We start from the raw sequence: 21,115 nt of genomic DNA on the forward strand, positions 1-21,115 counted from the left end.
CTGAATATACTGTAGCCAGCTCAAATTCAACATGCCCTGAGAGAGAATTCATTATCTTTCCTCACAAATGCTCCCCTTTTCTGAATTTTCTATCACTGTCAAGGGTACCACCACCCTTCCAATCACCCATGCCTACAATTTCAGTGTCATCTTTCATACCTCACACTCATTCTCGCCATTTATCCAATCCATTGCCGAATCCTGTCATTTCCACTTTCACAGCATCTCTCCATCCACCTTTGTTCTGGCTCAGTGGAATACCTCCAGGATTAAATACAAAATGCTGCTTGGCATTTAAAGCCCTTCATAGTCTAGCCTCTTCCTCTCTTTCCAATCTTCTTCCACTCCATTAACACAACAATTCAGTTATAGTGGCATAATTATTATTTCATCTTCTAACCTTTGCACTGTCTGTTCCACATCCCTGGATGCTCTGGCTCCTTATCTCCAACTCAAAATTTGCCTGGCTTCCTTTAAGACTCAAGTCACATCTCACTTTCTACAGGAGGCCTTTTCTGGTCCCTTCCCAGATACTAGCACCCTCTGTTCTCAGATCACTTTCCATATTCATTTTGTGTGTACTTATTATTTACATGTTGTCTCCTTCATAAGAATATAAGCTTCTTGGGGGCAGGAACTGTTTTTGTTCCAAAATTCACCTTAAGCAGAAAGAGAATAAATGGAGCCATTTTCATTGTATAGTATGCATTGTAATAGACTGCATGGAGTTAGTATATTGAAGCAGGGATCCAAGACTTATTTGTGAGAGTGGGAGTTGGAATAAGGATGCTCATGGTTTGCTCAGAGGAAATTCTTTTTTTTTATAAGAGGTAGCCAAAGATGGTAGCCAAAGATCAGTAGGTGGCAGCAGAGAGAGATGGTAATCCACACACACAATACACCATTGTACCCAGAAAAAGACAGGGAGCAGGAAACAGTAAAGATCCTATCTGAACCATACTGAACAAACATCAATACCCCATGGAGAGCAGACCCAATGGGAGCAAAGCAATGACATCACCAGAAGATAACAACATCCATATAACATGGGAGGCACGAGTTCCTCTCTACATATGGTCCCTGGATACATAAATTTCTTCTGTGTGAAGATCTCCATGCTAATGCATTGGATATACTTGCTCCATAACATATGCCCTTATAAATTTGTACTTCAATCACCTGTGTTTCTTAAATGTATGGTACATAATGTGATTCCTATGTCTATCCATTTTTTGGAGGGGAGAAGGCAAGGCAATTGGTGTTAAGAGACTTGCCCAAGGTCACACAGTTAGTAAATATCAAGTGTCTGAAGCCAGATTTGAACTCAGGTCTGCCTGAATCCAGAGCTGGTGCTCTATTCACTATGCCACCTAGTTGCCCCTATCCATTTTTCTTACTGATGCTTTGTGAATTTGGAGGAGAATGTGCCCAAAGTTTATAAGGAAAATGTGCTACTGCTACTTTTCCTTCTATGCCTTTGTTTTGGCCTTATTGTGTACTCTGACTGATTAGTAAAAGTCAACCCATTGGTATGGCACTCAGTCATTAAGGTTTTGAGTGGATTTGAATCCACAGAGTACCTTGAACCTGGAGTAGCCTTTTTCAACAGCCCTCTGAACAAGGGGCACCAAAATAAGAGGAGCTCAATTTCAAAGTCACCTGAGGGTAAAGTCTTAGCACTTTGGTAAGATGAGATCCAGTGGGGAGAAATAGCTGAATAGCATCCCTCTAACCCTGAGAAAGGTAGAGAGGTCTTACTTCCGGAGGCAAGTGGATAGCACCTCTAAATTTAGTCAGGTGGCCAAACTCTAAGAAAGGAGAAAACAAGGAATGATTGGAGTGGGCTCCAGCACTACTCGACCCACTGAGATGTCCAACCAGAAATTTCAGGAGAGTTCTAAAACAAGCTAAAAGAGCACATCTAGCAGAAGATAGTGGAATAACAGATATCATCAGCAAACAAGAAATTTCCCTGCATAGAGGGAAGATCACACTCTGATGGGAAGTATTTAGAAGTATGAGGAAGTAGACAGAGGAGTGGTAGGAAGCTCACCTAAGTGACATTGTAGAGAGAGAAGCATTAGTTGAGGTAGGGTTGTGAAACAGCTGTGATTTGGATGTGTATTTCTTTCCAAGAGAAAATGGCCTGAAGGGGCATTGAGCATTTTGACAATGTTGAGAAACATTGTAGAATTGTAGCCTCTCTATGTTTAGCTAGGCTTGTCCTCAAATGAAAAACACACAGTCCCTCACAAGGTTTGTATTCAAGGCCTTTCCAGTTTTGTAGCCTCTTCTGCCCACCTCATGCCCTGCTTGAACTAGAGACTTCTAGAGCCAAGGGTTGCTTCCACATGATGATGCAGTATCAGATGTTTTCAGGAGAATTCAAATGCAGCAGAATCTTATTTTAATGTTGCTCTTTTTACAAGGGTTAGCTAGAGCACCAACCAAATTATCTCCTCTGGAAAAAATATAACATATATTGGAATCTAATAAAATATGGGTAGATTGTAACAAGCGTTAGTGCACTTCCTCTATGCCAGCCTTATAAAGGTGCTAAATGATGAGGGCACAGTCTCTGGGAACCCCCTTGAACTCTCCTTGAATCTTCCATCTAGATCTGGCCTTCCCCTAAGGCCATAAGCTTTACATTGTCATTAGGCCTAAATCTCTACCTAGCCTTGCCCTTTATTGTCCAGCTACTTCCCACCCTTGATACCATCAATATCCAGTCCTTCAGCTACTTCCAACCCTTAATCCCATTCCCTTGGTTGCTGGAGTCTGACCTCATCCAGGTCCCATCAAGCTCCTCCTTAGACTCCTCCTCAAGACCCTCTCTAAACCCCTCCTCTAGTCACCCCAGACCACCCCTTGATCCCTCCCACAATCTTTGTGTATATAATCTCCATCTTGCTTCCATAAAGGTGCTCAATCTAGCTCAGTAGATTGAATCTGGCCCGCTGGTGAAAACAGGCATCACAGAGGGTGGGATTTCTTAAGACAACCCATTATGGTGAATCCCTAATAAACTTTGACTTTTCCCTTGGCTGAGAAGGCTTGAGTTGAATTCTTTCGGCAGGACCCAAGGTGTAGGTGTTTTGGGGTCTCAAGCACCCCTAGAAACCTATGGTTACCTACCTATCATCATTTTTTCTTTAACCTCAATACTAACTATTAATGTGGTAACCTAAAAAATATTTTTTGTAACTTCTGTTGTTCAGTGCACAGTTCTGGGAACAATACAAAACTAAGACATGACCCCTGCTCTCAAACATCTAATAGCCTGAAAAAAGAATTTGTCATCCTACTGGATGTATTTTGTTCACCTGCAAATAGGGTGACTATATGATGGTCTACTTCCCAGTGATTCTAGGAAGAATAGCTTTGTTGTGTTTAGTAGCATCTGATTCTTCATTACCCCTTCGGGGTTTTCTTGGCAAAGATAATAGAGTGATTAGCCAATTCCTTCTCCAGTTCATTTTACAGATGAGGAAACTGAGGCAAACAGGGTTAAGTGACTTGCCCACTGTCATACAGCTAGTATCTGATCCCAGATTTGAACTCAGGTCTTCCTGCCTCCAGGCTCAGCACTCTATCCACTGTGCCCACCTCACTATCATCGGAAGAACATCTAACAATTTTTAAAATCCTTGAAAATCAGGTAGAGAATATAAAATACTTATTGATCAGAATGATGATAATAATGGTATCTTGGAGCTGTACCTAATCTTAAAACATATGTTCATTTAGTGTTGAGCAAGAACTGTTCAAAGTTATCTGACAACAGAACTAAATAAGAAGGCCAGTCCATGAGAAATGGATGATAGAGAGAAAAATAAATGTATGCCTTAATCAATTTAGAAGTCCTTGAAAGCAGCTGAATGAAGTGAAATGAGACAATACAGGAAATGCATTTGGATTGGTTGATAAGACTGTTGTTAAAATAAAGGGAATGCCCATTGGGTTTTATATAAAATATCAAACCAATTTGGAAGGCAGATATTCAAATGTCTGGTGGCAGATAAGAAGGAGTAGGAACCTCAAAAGCTGAGACTGACAACAGGCAAAAGGGGAAAAAAAGTAAGACTGAGCTATGTTAGAGAAGGGAGAAATTGAACCATCAGTCCTACGGGCATCTCAAAACAGAAGACTCAAAATGGAGCCAACAAGTAGTGTGTACCTCTTTAAGGACTAAGGGAAGTTCCAAGAAAAGGTCTGCTCTTTCCCCAACTTCCCTTCTGATGCCTGTCTGTTAGCAGAAACTATAACATAGACTGCTCATTTCTTTACCTGAACATTTCTAACAACTTGAATTTTGGCTCAACCATGAAGAAGCTAGGTATTTTGGCTAAAGATAAATTTAAATTTGAATTAAATCCAAATGCAAATCTCTATCTAAACATTAAGAATTTCCCTACCTGGGGGCTGTGAGCTTTTGTGATTGTACTCCTAACTTTCCATTTAGTACAAACTCCCAACTGAGTCCAGAATCACTTGGGCCTAAGGGGCCGGGAGCTTTAGAATGAACTAATTATTGTAACTGGTTATGACTAATTACATCTCCAGAAACCAAGGAGGTAGGGAGGAAAGGGTGGGGATTACGGCATCACTGGCATTTTCTTCTGTTACACTTACAATTGTTCCCAGAATGATAGGACATAAAAAGAGAGAGAGAGACAGAGACAGAGACAGAGAGACAGAGAGAGACACAGAGAGTGAGAGAGACAGAGAGAGAGGAAGGAAGGAAGGAAGGAAGGAAGGAAGGAAGGAAGGAAGGAAGGAAGGAAGGAAGGAAGGAAGGAAGGAAGGAAGGAAAAGAAAGGAAAAAAAATGGGAAGGGAAATAGAAGACCCATACAGATTCTGTTATTTTCTCAGTCTTTCCAGTCCCTGTAGGGTAACTTAAAGTCCAGGTGATTTGTTGACAGTCACCTGTGTAGTTGAACAGCAACCTGAAAGAGGCCCTTAGACAGTTTTCCTATCATTTTTTAAAAAATATAACAAGAAACAACTATTCTTTTTATCCATACATCATTATTGCCTGACAATGCTGAATGTCCACAGTTGACAATATTAGCAAGGATAGCTCCTGACTTGAAGAAGCACATATTCTAAAATTCTGTCATTTTATTGAAACGAATTCCCATCTTTGGTTTCATATAAAAAGAGCTTCTGTACCTGGCAGTCTAGAAGCTGAGGTGGCTTTAGAATTCGGCTCCTAACTCTTAGGCTTCATTCATATAAGCCTTCTTGAAAACATATCCCAAGATACTTTGAGCCTTTTTATCCTTTCCTGCCACCATTGTCCTCTTCTCTCTGGTTTCCTACTTGAAATTTCTTCACCTGATTTGGTGCAGTAACAGCAATGTTCTAAGGCAGGTGAATGGATCCCAACACTTATTCCAGAAGGTAGCCAAATGCTAGGGCATATGACCTAGTTTATAGAGTTCTTATTATACCTTAGTTCATTCCACCATCCCTGTCTATTTTCAATCCTTACCAGGGACATTCTGAGACTTTTTAATAACTTCAGAAATAGTATGGTGTGTTCTCCTTGTTACTGTTTCCAACCCCCTTCAGCAAAATGCAGACAGAAATATGAACATTTTACAGTGTCTTTGCTCAACTGTTTTGAAAATGTGCAATTCAACCTAGTTTCCACCTACTGAATTTATAATCTCAATCATCTAAAAAACCTGATGGTCCTCAAACCCTAGAAGAATTTTCAGTACAGAAATCCCCTCTACTATCAACACCAAAATCAACACTTAGAACTTTACTCTCAAAGATAACACTCATGGTAACTTCTCCCCCCTTTATTTAACAAGTGAAAACACAGAAAAACAAAGTCAAGGACCAGACAGATCTAGGGACTGACTGTGCTAAATGTTTTGTAAAGCAAAGACTATCAAACACTGGAATGGTTTGTTACAAAAAGGGGTTTGTTTGGGGGTTTCCCCTCACGAGGAAATGTTGTATTTTTGCAAAGTCAGTCTATCATTTCAATACAATGATTCAGTCGATTGTGTTAAGCTTTGAAAATCCTTTTTCTGTTTTCCTATCCCAATATGGGCACTTGAGGCTTTGTCACACTTTGTCATATTTTGCTTTGTATTCCCTGGTGTTATATCCAAAATCTATGCAAGAATTATTTAGTCACACAAGATCATTTTGGAGCTAGAACTGACTTTAAGGAGTTTCTATGACTTAGAGCTCAAAGCCGTGTTAGAGATTTTCGAATCCAACCGCAGAATTTTATAACTCAGGAAAGGAAGCCGAAAGATGTGACTTGGCCAAAGTCTTAAAGCTGGTCTCTGAGAAAGGTCTAGAACTCTATTGCCCGACTCCCTTTTTCAATGTTCTTCCCCCTATACTCTGTCATTTCATCCAAGATATTTGAAAACCCTTTTACATGTGTTTCTTTATTGGCCATCTATACTGGTATTTCTCTCACTGCGAGTTAAATGAAAAGCATACATAGAACAAATGTAGAATTAGGGAAAATATAATAAACATTTCAAATTAATTATTCTAAGTATCCTAAATAAAATAAATCTGTGGCTTAATAATTACTCAGATTGAAATGTGTCTACGTTTATGAGTTGTTAAGCTTAGACATTAAGGATGATTAGTTGCTGTATATACATTGCAGAGATGCTATAATTAAAACAAAAATGAATGTAATTTAGTCCAAGATTTCTCACTGAGTAGCTGTCTAATTCATGGCAGACTTGTGAGTTTCAGAGGTCCTGGAAACAACCTTTTTTCCCCATCTGTGTCCACAGTCAGCTAGTCGGCATAGTGGATAGAGAACAGGACCCAGAATCAGGAAGATGACCCTAGTAAGAATCCAGCCTCAGATACTTGCTAGTTGTGTGATCCTGAATGAGTCATTTATCCTCTGTCTGACTCAGTTCCTCCAATTGTAAAACAAGGATAATAATAGCAGTTCTCTCCCAAGATTGTTGTGAGCCTAAAATGAGACATTTGCAGAGTATTTTGCACATTTTAAAGTACTCTACAGATGGTAGCTATTATAATTATTGCCATCAATTCCAGAAACTTACTAGGCTTATTCTGGCCCAGACTCCATCTACTGTTTGTGTGCCATGCAGCATCATAATACAACATACATATTATCATTCATGACAAATTTAAGATCACCCAGGCAAGTGGTGGCAGTGCCTTGAGGTGGGACACAAGAGATTTGGTTAGAGCTCAGACTGTCTTCATTCAACTGTGGATATTCCCAAAAGGCTTTCAGCTCTTTATCTTTGGCCTCTTTCTTGGCAAGTTCCTCTATAAGCCCCTCCTCAACAACACACTCCTGCTCCAAATGTTCTACTTTAGTTGGGCTGGTCACGTTTTCAGTATCCTGGATCCACTCCTGTTCAAATGAAACATATAAATTAGAACTTCTCCTCCACTAAAACACTTATCTGGTCCTGCATTCTCCTTCTTTTGATACAGATATCCAAAAATGCAATATCAGATACTTTATCTGCTAGCATAGTGCTCTAATGTCAGTATGAGCTAGCAAGACAAAGAGGAAATTCAACATCAAATGGACTGGAAGTTGTTTTTTTTTTCCTCTAAAATATGGTCATAAGATCCATTAAATCTCCAGTCACTCATTTCTATGATTTTCTATCAGGTATAAATTTGGGGAGAGAATGGAGCCATGTTGGAGATGGAGGAATGGAGCTAAATCCTGACTCTGTCACTTACTACCTGTGTGACCTTGGGTAAGTCATGTAATTTCTCTGGGATTGAGTTTTCTCATCTAGAAAGCAAGTGGAGAGATGATTTCTAAAGTCCTTCTCAGGTCTAACTCAAGTGTTGTTTTCATTAAAACTTATAAACTTAGATTTTATGGTAAGCACAAGACAGAAGGAAGCTACTTACCCAGGATAAGGGTTCCTGGTAGGCTGGTGCCTTGCTCTTCAATCTCTTATGCCTCCTACCTCTTTCTGGCTATTTTGAGATTTCAAGAGAGATAGACCTGCCACTTGGCCTGTTCCTCTCCTCATCCTCTATCCAGTTTCCTCTGATTGCCCCAAATTTGAATTCAGGAATTTAGATTAGGGTAATTTTAGGGTAGTTGAGTTAATGCGTTTTGATTTGCATGCTAACTTTAAAAGAAAACTGGCTAAAGTATTCTTCACCTTCAAAGAGGAGAAGAAGTGTGTTTACTTTACAAATATATGTGTGTGTATGTGTGTGCATGTATATGTATATACATATATATACACACATATATATATACACACACACACATACACACACACACATATATCAAGAGAACTTCCTTGCCATTAGGCCTAATAAGTTATATGGAATTTTTTTGCAGAACCATGACTTGAATTAAGTGCACATCCTTTCCCCTGGTCTCACCCATAGAAGCTGAAAAATGAGAGATCCTTTTAGGCCTAATGGAGAGCCTCAGAATAAGCGAAATATTTAAGGGATAGAGACAGAGTTTCTGCTTTTGAATCACACATTGCTTTGAGTCTCAGCAGAGAGGATAATATTTCATTTTCAAACAGATTATTCTACACAGTATTGTATCTGATTACAAGTAATCCTGATTTAGTAGCAGTGATTTTTTAAAAATCAAACAAAATGCAAAAAAATACTTATAGTTACCTGAAAGTTTCCCCTGTGACAATCAAATAAACCAGGAAAAGCATATTTGGGATCAGGTACGACAGGCATGAATAATTTCTTAACCCTGAAATTAAAACAAAAATTCTTTTTAGGTAGCTTAAACTCCAGGATGACGATGGCCAGATCAGTTAACACCTCTGAGCTTTACTTTGCTTATGAGTAAAATGGCCGTGACAATATGTACACTACCTATGCCTTAGGAGAGAGAGCTTTGTAAATCCTAGAGTGTTTTATAACTGAGTTATTGTCCTTATTGTAGTCATCCCATAGCACTACCATTACCTCTATGAACAGAACACTTTGCAGTTTTCAAAGCTCTTTTGGATCCATTTTACTGAGATTTGACTGAGACTAGACAGGAGGATATTGTTACCTTCACTTTACAGATGAAGGAAAAGGCTTAAGGTTGGTACTTACTGAAGGTCATAGGGCTAGTAAATAGCAGACTAGAACCCTGATCTCCTAGCTGTTGTTCATTCCATAAAAACCACTTGGCCTCAGCTGAAGTCATTTTATAGAATCACAGAACATCAGAGTTGGAAGGAACATTTGTGGCTATCTTTTTGTTGTTGTTTAGTCATTTCAGTCATGCCCAACTCTTCATTTAGGATTTTCTCAGCAAAGATACTGGAATGATTTTCTATTTCCTACTCTAGCTCATTTTATAGATGAGGAAACTGAGGCAAGCAGGGTGTTGACTTGCTCAAAGTCACACAGCTAGTAAATGTCTGAGGCTGGATTTGAACTCATGAAGATGAGTCTTCCTGATTCCAAGCCCAGTGCCCTACCCATTATGACATCTAGCTTCCCTCGAGGCCATCAAGTCCAACTCACTCCTAAAAAAAACAATTCCTTCTACAATATCTAAACAGATGGCACTTAATGTCTTTCAACATTTGGCTCAAAAATCTAGGCTTCCAGCCTAGGTACACTATTACCCCTCAAACTCATTATGTTCCAGCCAAACTGACATACTTGCTATGTTCCAGTAGATGGTAGATCATCTCCTACCTCCAAGTCTTTTTACAGATAGTACCCTCACCCCCAACCACCTCTTAGGAATGCAAATCCTCCTCCCCTCTATAGAAAAGAGTTCCTTATTTCCTTCAAGGCACAGCTCAGGTGCCACCTCTTACAGGATGCCTCTTTGAAATGTATGTAAGTATGTTTATGTGCACACATGTATATGTGTGCATGTGTGTGTATTTTATAATAATACATATGTGTTGTTTTCCCCAAATAGAATATAAACTCCTTGTGGGCAGGAACTGTTTTGATTCTGTCTTCATATCCCCAGCATGTGGCATAGTGCCTAGCATATAGTATCACTATAGAATTGAAGATTTCCAGTGGTGGTGAGCCAACTGGCTCCTGAGGTAGTCTATTCCACTATTAGATAACTCTAATCATTACTTTTTTAGTGTTCCCTCTTCTTGAGCTCAACTTTGCCTTTTGGCAACTTCTTCCGTTGCTCTTCTTCTTTCCCCTTAGGCCAAACAGAATAAATCCTATCCCTCTTCCACATCACAGTTCTTCAGATACTTAATCATGGCAATCGTATCCCTGCCAGGTCATCTGTTCTTTAGGATAAACAGTCTCTTAGTCAGTCAACAAGTATTTGTTAGGCACACGTTGTGTGCCAGGTATTGTGCTAAGGGCTGGGGACACAAACAAAGGTAAAGAACAGTCCTTGTTCTCAAGGAGCTCCCAGTCTACCCCCAAGTCCTTCAATTGATCCTTATCCAGGATGAACTAAAAGTCCTTCACCATCCCGGTGGCCCTTCTCAGGATACTCTCTAGTTTATCAACGCCATTACCAAAATATGGAACAAATTGAACCTGGTGTTCCAGATGTGCTCTGACAAAGGCAAAGTTCAACTGGACTTCCTCTTCCCTCATCTTAGAACCTCTCTTAATATAATAGCCTCAGATTTCACTAGTTTTCTCTGTTGCAATATCACACTGTTGAATCATAAATCTACAATGAACAATCCAGCCACAGGCCCCCATCTTGTACTTGTGAAATCAAGCTTTGTTAACCAAACTTAAGACTTTATATTTATTAATAAATTATATCTTATTTGATTGAACCTAAGATTCCAGCCTGGCAAGGTCTTCTTAAACTCTGACTTTGCTACCCAGTCTGTTGACCAGCTCACTTGCTTTGCATCATCTGCACATTTGATAAGCATAACATCTATGCCTTCATCCAAATCATTGGTAAGAATGCCAAATCCCGCAGAGCCAAGAACAGATTACTGGGATGCTTTACTGGGAGGTCTCCAAGTCACCACTACAACTATTAATAAACACTCTTTGGACCCAGATATTTAGCCGATTGTGAGCCTGTATAATGGTACTGTCATCTAGCTCACATCTCTCCCACCTTTTGCACAAGAGTAGAACAAAAGACTTTGTCAAATGGTTTGTCAGTCTGAATAAAACTAAATTTATAGCATTCTCCTCACCTGCCAGTTTAGTAACTATCAAAAAAAAGGAAATAAGCTGAGACTGTCATAGCTTATTATTGATAAAACAATGGTGGCTTTTTGAGATCAACACTTCCGTTTATAGATAGTCATTAACAATAACTTTAATAGCTAGTCTCATTCTCAATGATCTTTCAGAGATCACTGACAGTGCCTCAGCAGTTGACTCCTCTGATTCTTTCAATACCAATGCATATAGTTGGCTTCAGTGAATTGACCTCATTGAGGGTAAGTTGTTGCTATGTTTGATCCTTCAGGTATCAACTTCATATTAGCCGTATTTTCGTACTTTTCCTGTACTTTCCAACTTAGTCTTGATGATAAAATTTTGGATCCTGAGCAAACTTTAGAAATACTCTACAGAAAACTGCATTTCATGTGTCTTAGAAGCGTCCTAAAAATACTGATATTATTAATTTAATAATAATCATTTTGACTTAATTGATTCTTCTACACTTTATTTGTTTGAGCAAGGGATTCCCCTGAATAAGAGAAAAAGTGTATTTTTCCATCTAGAGGTTATTTTCTAAGGTTTTTCTTCGTGAACTAGATCTGTTCTATATTAAAATACCAAACAGTCATCTAGATTGAACAGATTGTCTTGTCTTCATGCCCTTAATATGCTTATCAGATTACTTCATTTCCTTTGAAAGAGAGACTGATGTTGATTGCTTCAGTTTGAGCTCCTCTCCTACTAAAGACAAAATTGAAATGGGCCCCTTTGCAAGAATTCAGTACAATATGCCCAGCCAATTTATAACTATAAAGTCATTTGAAGATAGACATTCCCACCATGGTTCAAGAAACTGCATATAATCAGTCCATCTGTCCATTGTCAGCCTAACTTTTCTGGCACCTAGGCTTTAAATCAGTTTATGTACTGGAGAAAGAGTTGATGATTAAAGGTTTTTTATCAAAGATTTTAAAATATCTTCAACGTGGCATTTGTAAACCATAAGCTGCACATGCTAAGAACTGTTGTTTTGTTTTGGGCAAACAGCACAACTTAAGTCTAATGGACTTTAAAGAAATCTCAAACTACTCCTTGAACTCCTCTTCTGCTAAAGCCTTTTTGGAAATTGTTTCAGTTCCATTTCAATAAGTATTTTTCAATCATCTGCATAACTCTTATTGTAGAACAAATACAAATGACATGTATCAGCTTTTTTCTGCCTTCAGTTTCTTCATCTGTAAAATGGAGATTAATAATACTTGTACTACCTGCCTCTCAATTACAAAGTTCTGAGACAATATATGCTAAGCACTAAGTACTTAAAGTACTCTATAAATGTAAGTTATTATTCTTAAAAATCTTACGGGGCAGCTAGGTGGTTCAGTGAGTAGAGCACTGGCCCTGGAGTCAGGAGGACCTGAGTTCAAATCCGGCCTCAGACACTCGACACTTACTAGCAGCGTGACCTTGGACAAGCCACTTAACCCCAATTGCCCTGCCTTCCCCTTCCAAAAAAAAATTAAAAAAAAATCTTACAACTAACTTAGCAGCTTTCAGTAATCTTACAAATACCCATTCAGTTGACCAGTCTCTCAAAATTTCTTTCAGAATTAATATCTGATTGCACATGTATAACCTATATCAGAACTCTTACCACCTCAGAAAGAGGGGAAGGGAAAAAGAGAGGGAGGGGTTTTATAAAAAAAATCAATGTTTAAAATTGTTTTAAATAATAATATAATATACATGTTTAATTATTAATAATAAAATATTATTTTAAGCAGAATTAGTATCTGGCATATGTTGAAGTAATTTTGAATTTCTATATGCTAGATTATTTATCTTCAATGTATTGACTTACTTGCCTTTTCTCTAGCTAATCATTTCTTGATTTCCTTTAGTAAAGTATGTGGGTAGTCATTGAAACAATGTCTTGCTTACTTAAGAATTTTCTTTCTTCACTGCTTGTTCAACAAACATTTATTATGAGCCTTCTGCATACAAGGCACTAGGCTCAGTTCTAGAGGGGATACAAAGATCTGGACCCTTCCTTCAAGGAGCTTAAATGAGTATAGCTATGCATTTTAAAATATCCATAACACATTCATCTCTTGAAAGCATTCGAGTTTGTGTTTACCTTGCTGATTTCCTCAAAAATAAAAGGAGAAGCAATACCATTAGGAAGATAACCAGGCCAGTAATTATGTAGACATATTTGGGGGAAGGTTTTTTCACTGTGTCAGTGCATGAATCTGTAAGAAAACAAGATAGCTGTTAGTGCATATTTCCAGTTAAAGTCAAATTTTCTTGTTCACAAATTCTAAAAAATCCTAATTGGATTCTGATAATAATAATATTAATAACAATAGGGAGGGAAAAATATGTAACAAAAAAGACAGACCATTATCTAGTGCCCATATTTAAATCATGTAATAGTTCCCTTACATTCAGAAAGGGATGTCAAAAGGCATCAGGTAATCAATCCATAAACTAATACTGCCAAGCATGAAGTGAACAGTCAGTCAAGCAGGCAGGATTTACCAAGGGAGGCATTCTGCAAGAGAGGCTTTTAGCAAAATTGGGGGTTTAGAGAGATACAAGTGACCTTTTATGGAGACCCCTGTGGTCATATTACCCAGCAAAATGTTTCTTGGTCATGGAGCTTTGGATTGATATTGACTTAAATATAATAATAATTATAATATAATAATGTAGAATAATTATAGTATATGAGTATAATTATAATACAAAATTATTATTATAGCTAGTTTTTATATACTACTTTAAGGTTGGCAAAGCTCTTCACGTATATTATCTTATTTGGTCCTCACAACAGTTCTTTACAGATAAAGAAACTGAGGCTTAAGGTTAAGCAATTAACCCAGGGTCAAACAGCTAGTACAGGGGTGAGGAACTTGCAGCCTCGAGGCCACATGTGACCCTCTAGGTCCTCAAGTGTGGTCCTTTGACAGAATCCAAACTTCACAGAACAAATCCCCTTAATAAAAGGATTTGTTTGGTAAAACTTGAACTCAATCAAAAGGTAGCACCCAAGGACCTTGAAGGACACATGGGACCTCGAGGCCACAGGTTCCCCACCCCTGAGCTAGTAAATATCTTAGAACTCTATTTTTCCTGACTCCAAGTTCAGCATTCTATGGCACCTTACATTTGTATAGCTCTTTTCAGTTTTACAAAACAAGTCAGCACATTCTCATCTGATTCTTACGATACTGGATAGGGATAAGAGAGATATAGTTTCCCCTATTTTATAAAGGATGAAACTGAGTTTCTGGGAGTTTAAATGGACTTTTTCAAGGTCATACAGCTATTCAGTGGCAAACTTAGGTCTAAAATCTAGGCATTCTGATTCAAAATCCAGTTTTTTTTATACCAAACTATTTTAAGCATGCTCTAAGGAAAGAAATGTTGAATATTCCCATGTATTTTTGAAAGAACTTCCCATTAATGAGTAGCCTGTTTATTAGTTAAGCATAAAGCTATAATGAATGTGAACTGGAGCAAAAAGATGAAAACCTGTCCAACTTCCTCATATGATCTCCAGTGGTGAGAACCCTGCTGCATATTTATTCAACTTCACTCCGACACTACAAGGAAAGAATGTAGAAGAGCATGATATTTAGTACCTAGAATATATAATTGGTAATAAAAGGGAAGTTCAATTAAATTCAATCTTCAAAGAATTGTGAAGTGACAACCAGGCACTTAATCCACCAAAATTCCTACTCTAAAGCCTCCAGAAAGTATGGAGATGATTCAAGGATTAGAAAGACCACCTCACAGAAATGCAAGAAATAGGTTTTACTACTTTGGAAAGATTTCAAGTATGGTCCCATACTTAGGTGCTTAGGTACATAGAGGCCCATTGTCAATAGGTTGGCCACTATGGGATGAATCCTTTAGCCATAGCAATGCATGAAACTAAAGTAAACTTTTTTTAAATGGCTATTTAGGTAGCTAAGTATCAGCCGATTTCAGATTTCAGAAAAACCTGAAAAGACTTACATGAACTGATACTGGATGAAGTGAGCAGAACCAGAATATCGTACACAGTGATAACAACATTGTGTGAGGATTAACTTTGATGGAGTTAGCTCTTCTCAGCAATGCAATGATCTAAGACAATTCCAAAAGATTCATGATGGAAAATGCTATCCACATCCAGAGAAGGAACTATGGAGTCCGAATGCAGATCAAAGCATACTATATTCTCTCTCTCTCTTTTTTTTTTTTGTTTTCTCTTTCTTGTGGTTTTTCCCTTTTGTTCTGCTTCTTCTTTTACCACATGAATAATGTGGAAATATGTTTAATATGATTATACATGTATAGTCTATATCAGATTGTATGCTGCCTTGGGGAGAGCGAGCAAAGGGAGAGGGAAAGTTTTGAAACTCAAAATCTTTTAAAAGTGAATGTTGAAAACTATCTTTACATGTAATTTGAAAAAATAGTTATATAATAACTATTTATAATATAAATATATAATATGTTATAATAACTATTTATATTTATATATAACTATTTATAATAGTTATATAATAACTAATAAAAAGAATCAGAGTTTTTAGACCATTCATAAGTTTGAATTTAACTATTGATACTCAAGCCTTAAAGCCTTTTCCATTGAACTATGAGTTAATATGCTCCTAAAAGAATTAAGGAATGCCAATAGTGACATTCTCAATAAATGAGCAATGTGGTACAGTAGAAAGAGAACCGACTATCAAGCCAAAGCACTTAAGTTCAAAACCTATCTCTGATGTTTATTACCTGTGTGACCCTGGGCAAGCCACTAAAGCTTCTTGGCCTCTATTTGCTTAGAGCTTTAAAATGAGAATGGGAAGGGGGGTCAGACTAGATGCCTTTGAAGTCCCTTCAAGGTCTAAATCTATGACCCTACAAAAGGAACTTGGGCATAAATAAATGATGGTCCCCAGGTTTCTTAGCTACAAAATGAGGCAGTTGGACTAGATGCCTCCAAAATACCTAAATCTGTGATCCTATAAAAAGAACTTGGGGATAAGTAAACTATGGGTCCCAGGCTCTCTGCAGAAGGAGGAATAAATGAATTGGTGCAGTTAATTTCATCAGGCCCCCAAAAGCAACTAGAAAAATATTTCATTGTTCACTTGGTCATCTTCCCCATATAGCTATTGATGGACATAAGCAAAAAGATCGCCATGAAGATGATTACACAAAAACGTGGAGAAATTCTGTGAAAAACTCAAAACAAAAAGTCCAAGCAAACAAATGTATTGATAGTTTATGACTTCAAAGGAAAAGTGGGCATAACAAATGATGACAAAAAATATCTTGGAAAATAAGAATTTGAGACGGCAAAATTGGAGAGGCCAAAGGCTCATAGATTATTGAGCAGCCTCATATCTGAATATCATGCACATTTTCTTTAATAAGAGAATCAGAAGATACAGGATATGGTAAGCCAAATGACAACATACACAAAAATCGAACATGACAGTGCCTTAATGATCATTCAATCAACAAGCATTTATTAAATGTTTTCTATGTGCAAGGCATCTTGCTAAGTGCTGAGGATACAAAGAATGAGACAGTATGCTACTCATTACTGATACTAGCATCCATCAGCCATCATCATTCTGTCAGATTATCAACTAATTGGAAAAAAAGTTCAAAAATCAACATCAAAGTAGGTGAAAAGATAAAAGTGAGACAAAGATATTGTGAACAGGTACAAGAGTTTCAGTCTTGCTTCTTCAAGTGTTAAGACCAAAAATTGGGGAAAGGATAGAGGAAAAGACTTAGATTTTTATTTTTAATGATTTTTATAGAAGGTTAATTGATATAATGCAAATGTTGTAATAAGGAGGCAAAAGAAATCAGAGAACATCTTAGCCAGTAAACACTAGATCCCCCGAACAAATGGGAAACCACAGGAGCCAAGGGTAACCCAATTTTAGGATATTAGTTCAACTTACAACATTACACAAAAGGAAGGTAGGATTTAATAAGCATTAATGTCCCATAAACAGCAAAGAAGAATGAATGACAGGGAGCAGTGAAAGATCTTCCAAGAGTAAAGTACTGATGGCTAACAAACCTTAAAATGCTATGTAAATGTTAGCTATTTTTATTATACATATTTTAAGATCATACAAAATTCCTTGACAGATACAAACACAAAGATAATGCTATTCAGTGACATGAATATTAGTATTGTAAGGCATTCAAAAGGGTGATATACACTTTCCAGACATGTTCTCAACTGTCATAGAAAATATCTTTTACAGAATCCAAATGCAAGAAGTATTTTTTAAAAAATAAATGATGAGATCCTCCAGATACTCCTTTTGACAGAAAGCATCATAATGGTTGCGCTAAGCCCCAGCATGCTCAGGTGTTCCTCAGTGGGAAACAAGGGGAAGTCTATCTTTAATGCCCTCCTTAATACCTTCTCTGTGATCTTTGCCTCTTTCAGCAGTCTTCTTTCCAATGTCCAGTGGCCAGATTCTGCCTCAGTTGCTGCTCAGAGCCTCACTCTCCCTCATTGCATTTCCCGCCTAGGTCCAGCACTCTCTCCACCATACCATCTACCCGCCTCTAGCATAATTCAGTTCACTGTGATATGATGAGGAAGGCTAACTAGGGATATGAAAACTAAAAGAAATTCCTTCCTTTCCATCTCATATATTATGTAGAAGAAAAAAGGAAGCTAGGGTATTAACATTGTTGGTAATCTAAAATAAGTCATATATAATCCAGACCCACATTAACAAGACCACTGTACCTTCAGAGAGCAACATATCACACTTTTCCCCTTGAAATTAATCATTTAATGATAAATGTTGGAGAAGATGTGGGAAAGTTGGAACATTAATTCATTGTTGGTGGAGCTGTGAGCTGATCCAATCATTCTAGAGAGCAATTTGGAACTATGCCTAAAGGGCAAAAATGTACATGCCCTTTGACCCAGCAATACCACTTCTGGGGCTGTATCCCAAAGAGTTCATAAAAATGGGAAAACGACCCACATGTACAAAAATATTTATAGCAGCTCTTTATGTGGTGGCCAAAATTGGGAACTGAGGGGATGCCCATCATTTGGAGAATGGCTGAACAAGTTGTGGTATATGAATGTAATAGAATACTATTGTGCTATAAGAAATGATGAGCAGGTGGACTTCAGAAAAACCTAGAAAGACTTATATGAACTGATGCTGAGTGAGGGGAGCAGAACCAGGAAAACATTGTACACAGTAACAACCACAGCATGCAATGACTAATTTTGAAAGACTTAGCCCTTCTCAGCAATGCAAGGTTCTAAAACAATTCCAAAAGACTCATGATGGAAAATGCCACCCACATCCAGAGAAAGAACTATGGAGTCAAAATGCAGAGCAAACCAGACTATTTTCTTTTTGTGTTGTTTTGTTTCTTTCTCATGGTTCCTCCCATTCATTATAATTCTTCTATGCAACATGAGTAATATGAAAATGTATTTAATAAGAAAAAAAGAAATTAATCATTTAAAAATAAATGGATAGTCTTGGATTTGGCATTACCTTCCAATTTGTTGCTCCTCCAGTGTGTTACAGGGGACCAATCACTAGGGTATGTTTTACTGCCATAAATAGCCATTTTTGTTATCACTCTGGCCCGGAAGAAATAACACTTCTCAGAATCCAAGCCATCTATTGTAACATTACACTTTGTACTCGTGTTGGGCTGGAGACAAATACATGCATCTATTAATAAATTATATACTTTACTAAGAAGAGTATCAAACAAAGTGATGAACTCTATTATTCTCAGTCATTCAGGAGACAATTCATCCAAGTGCTTTCTTTGACCTTCTTGATCTGGCCCTCCCTTTCCATCCATTTCACAGAGCATTAGTATTGAAGGAGGAACTCCAAAATAACAAGCCTTCCCAAATGAATGACAACTGACAGTCAAAGGAGATAACATGTTTTTGTGACGTGGTATTTAAAGATAGAATAACTTTTGGTGAAGTGGTATGATTTGGCTGTGTGACCCTGGGAAAGTTATTTAACTTCTCTGTCTCTCAAGAATGACTTAAATTCTATACATTGTAAAGCAGTTGCCAACCTCTATTGATTGATAAAATGAATTTCTTTAACATTTGTATGCACCAAAGGTTGTTGTAGTTGAGTTGTAGTTCCATGATGATTTGTAACCCTATTTGGGGTTTTCTTGGCAATGATACTGGAGTAGTTGCCATTTCCTTTTACAGAGGAGGAAACTGAGGCAAACAGGGTTAAGTGACTTGTCTGGGGTTACACAACTAGTATGTGTCTAAGGCCAGATTTGAACTCATGAACTCACTCCAAGCCTAGTGCTCTATCCACTGTGCCACCTAGCTTACCATACACCAATGACGTCAAACTCAAATAGAAACAGAGGCCTCTGAACCAAAAATATGGATGGGGCATATTAATTTATATTTTTATTTACTTGTTAAGTATTTCCTGATTACATTTTAATCTGGTTTAGGCTACACTTGATACTTTGGGCCTACCATTTGACACCTCTGCTTTACATCAATAAAAATGTAGATCTGGATTCTTTAAGAAAATGTGATTAAAAAATATTTAATAAGAAGCAGCCATGGGATGTGGGTAGAGGGCAGGCTTTAGAACCATGAAGACATAGTTTCAAGTCCTGTCTCTGAAACGTACTGACTTTGTAATGCTGGGCAGGTAATTTAACCTCTCTATACCTCCAGGCAGCTCTCTGAAACTAGAAGTTGAAGAGCAGAGGCTGATCTCTATAGGCAGATTAAATTTTCTCACTAAGTGTTCCTTACACGAATAAAATCATAGGTCCGGTCTAATTCTTTTAGATGCTATTTATTTATTACTAATTTCTCTTCTCTTTTCTCAGTTCCGTTCTTATTGACTCCCCATTTTTCCACTCTCTTGTTATTGTTCGATTGCTTCAGTCATGTCTGACTGTGACCTCATTTGGGGTTTCCTTGGCAAAGATACTAGAGTAGTTTGTCTTTTCTTTTTCCCCATCTCACTTTACAGAGGAGGAAACTAGGGCAAACAAGGTTAAGTGACTTGCCCAGGGTCACACAGCTGGTGTCTGCAGCCAGATTTGGACTCAAGTCTTCCTGACTCTGGGTTCCTATCCACTCTACAATGCTCCACATTCTGCATCAGCTGACTGCCCCTTCCACTATCTACGTTTCCCCTGCTGTTGACTTTTTTCCCCACATCGCCTACTCCTTTGTCCAAGATAAACGTTGGGACAGAAATGCAGAGATTTAGAGTAGAAAGATTTAGAAATTATGCGACACTAATAATGTACCCTTAGAAAAGTCACTTTATCTCTGTGGACTTCATTTTCCTAATCTGTAAATTAAAAGAGAGGAATTGTTGTTCAGTTGTTTTTGGTTCTCTTGGCATTTCTTTCTCTAGCTCATTTTTACAGATGAGGAAACTGAGGCAAAAAGGGTTGAATGACTTTTCCAGGGTCACACAGCTAGAAAGCATTTAAGGTCAAATTTGGACTCAGAAAGATGAGTCTTCCTGACTCCAGGCCAGGTGCTGTATCCACTGCCCCACTTAGCTGTCCAGAGATGAACCAGATAACTTCTAAATTCCCTTCTAGTTTTATCAATTGCTTTATTTTACAAATTAGAAAGCTGAGTCCCAGACAGGAGAAATGATTTGTCCAGTGCTACACAGATAGTAATCATAAGAATTAGGATTCAAGTTCATGTTTTGTGATTATAATTCCAGGTGCCTTCTTGAATTAGCATTTTGATTTACTAGACGTCAGATTATTCACTGGATTGGAAATTGACAATATTGGTGGCCTCTTCAGTCTCAGTATTCTAAGTCATGCTTCATTATCAGTATCTCAAAAAGGAGTAAATATGAAACTTTAATAGATAAATTGAAAATAAAATGCCTCCCTCCAGTTATCAGAATATAGTTTACTTTTAATTCAGCAAAAATTTCCATTTATTTTGGGATTTT

At 37.7% G+C, this 21,115-nt stretch overlaps 1 protein-coding gene across 1 annotated transcript in view; it reads right to left on the minus strand.

Moving 5' to 3' along the window:
* Positions 1 to 7,116: 7,116 nt before the first annotated feature.
* CRLF2 (cytokine receptor like factor 2) overlaps positions 7,117 to 21,115 on the minus strand; it is a 59,860-nt gene continuing 45,861 nt past the window's right edge. The window contains exons 5-8 of the mRNA XM_036744162.1: positions 18,671 to 18,833; positions 13,246 to 13,360; positions 8,646 to 8,730; positions 7,117 to 7,386 (exon numbers count right to left, since the gene is read on the minus strand). Of these exons, the coding sequence (XP_036600057.1) occupies positions 7,117 to 7,386; positions 8,646 to 8,730; positions 13,246 to 13,360; positions 18,671 to 18,833 (633 nt within the window). The remainder of the gene's footprint in view (positions 7,387 to 8,645; positions 8,731 to 13,245; positions 13,361 to 18,670; positions 18,834 to 21,115) is intronic.

The sequence above is a fragment of the Trichosurus vulpecula genome, chromosome 2 (assembly GCF_011100635.1).
Source record: "Trichosurus vulpecula isolate mTriVul1 chromosome 2, mTriVul1.pri, whole genome shotgun sequence".
In the NCBI taxonomy this organism is placed as follows: Eukaryota; Metazoa; Chordata; class Mammalia; order Diprotodontia; family Phalangeridae; genus Trichosurus; species Trichosurus vulpecula.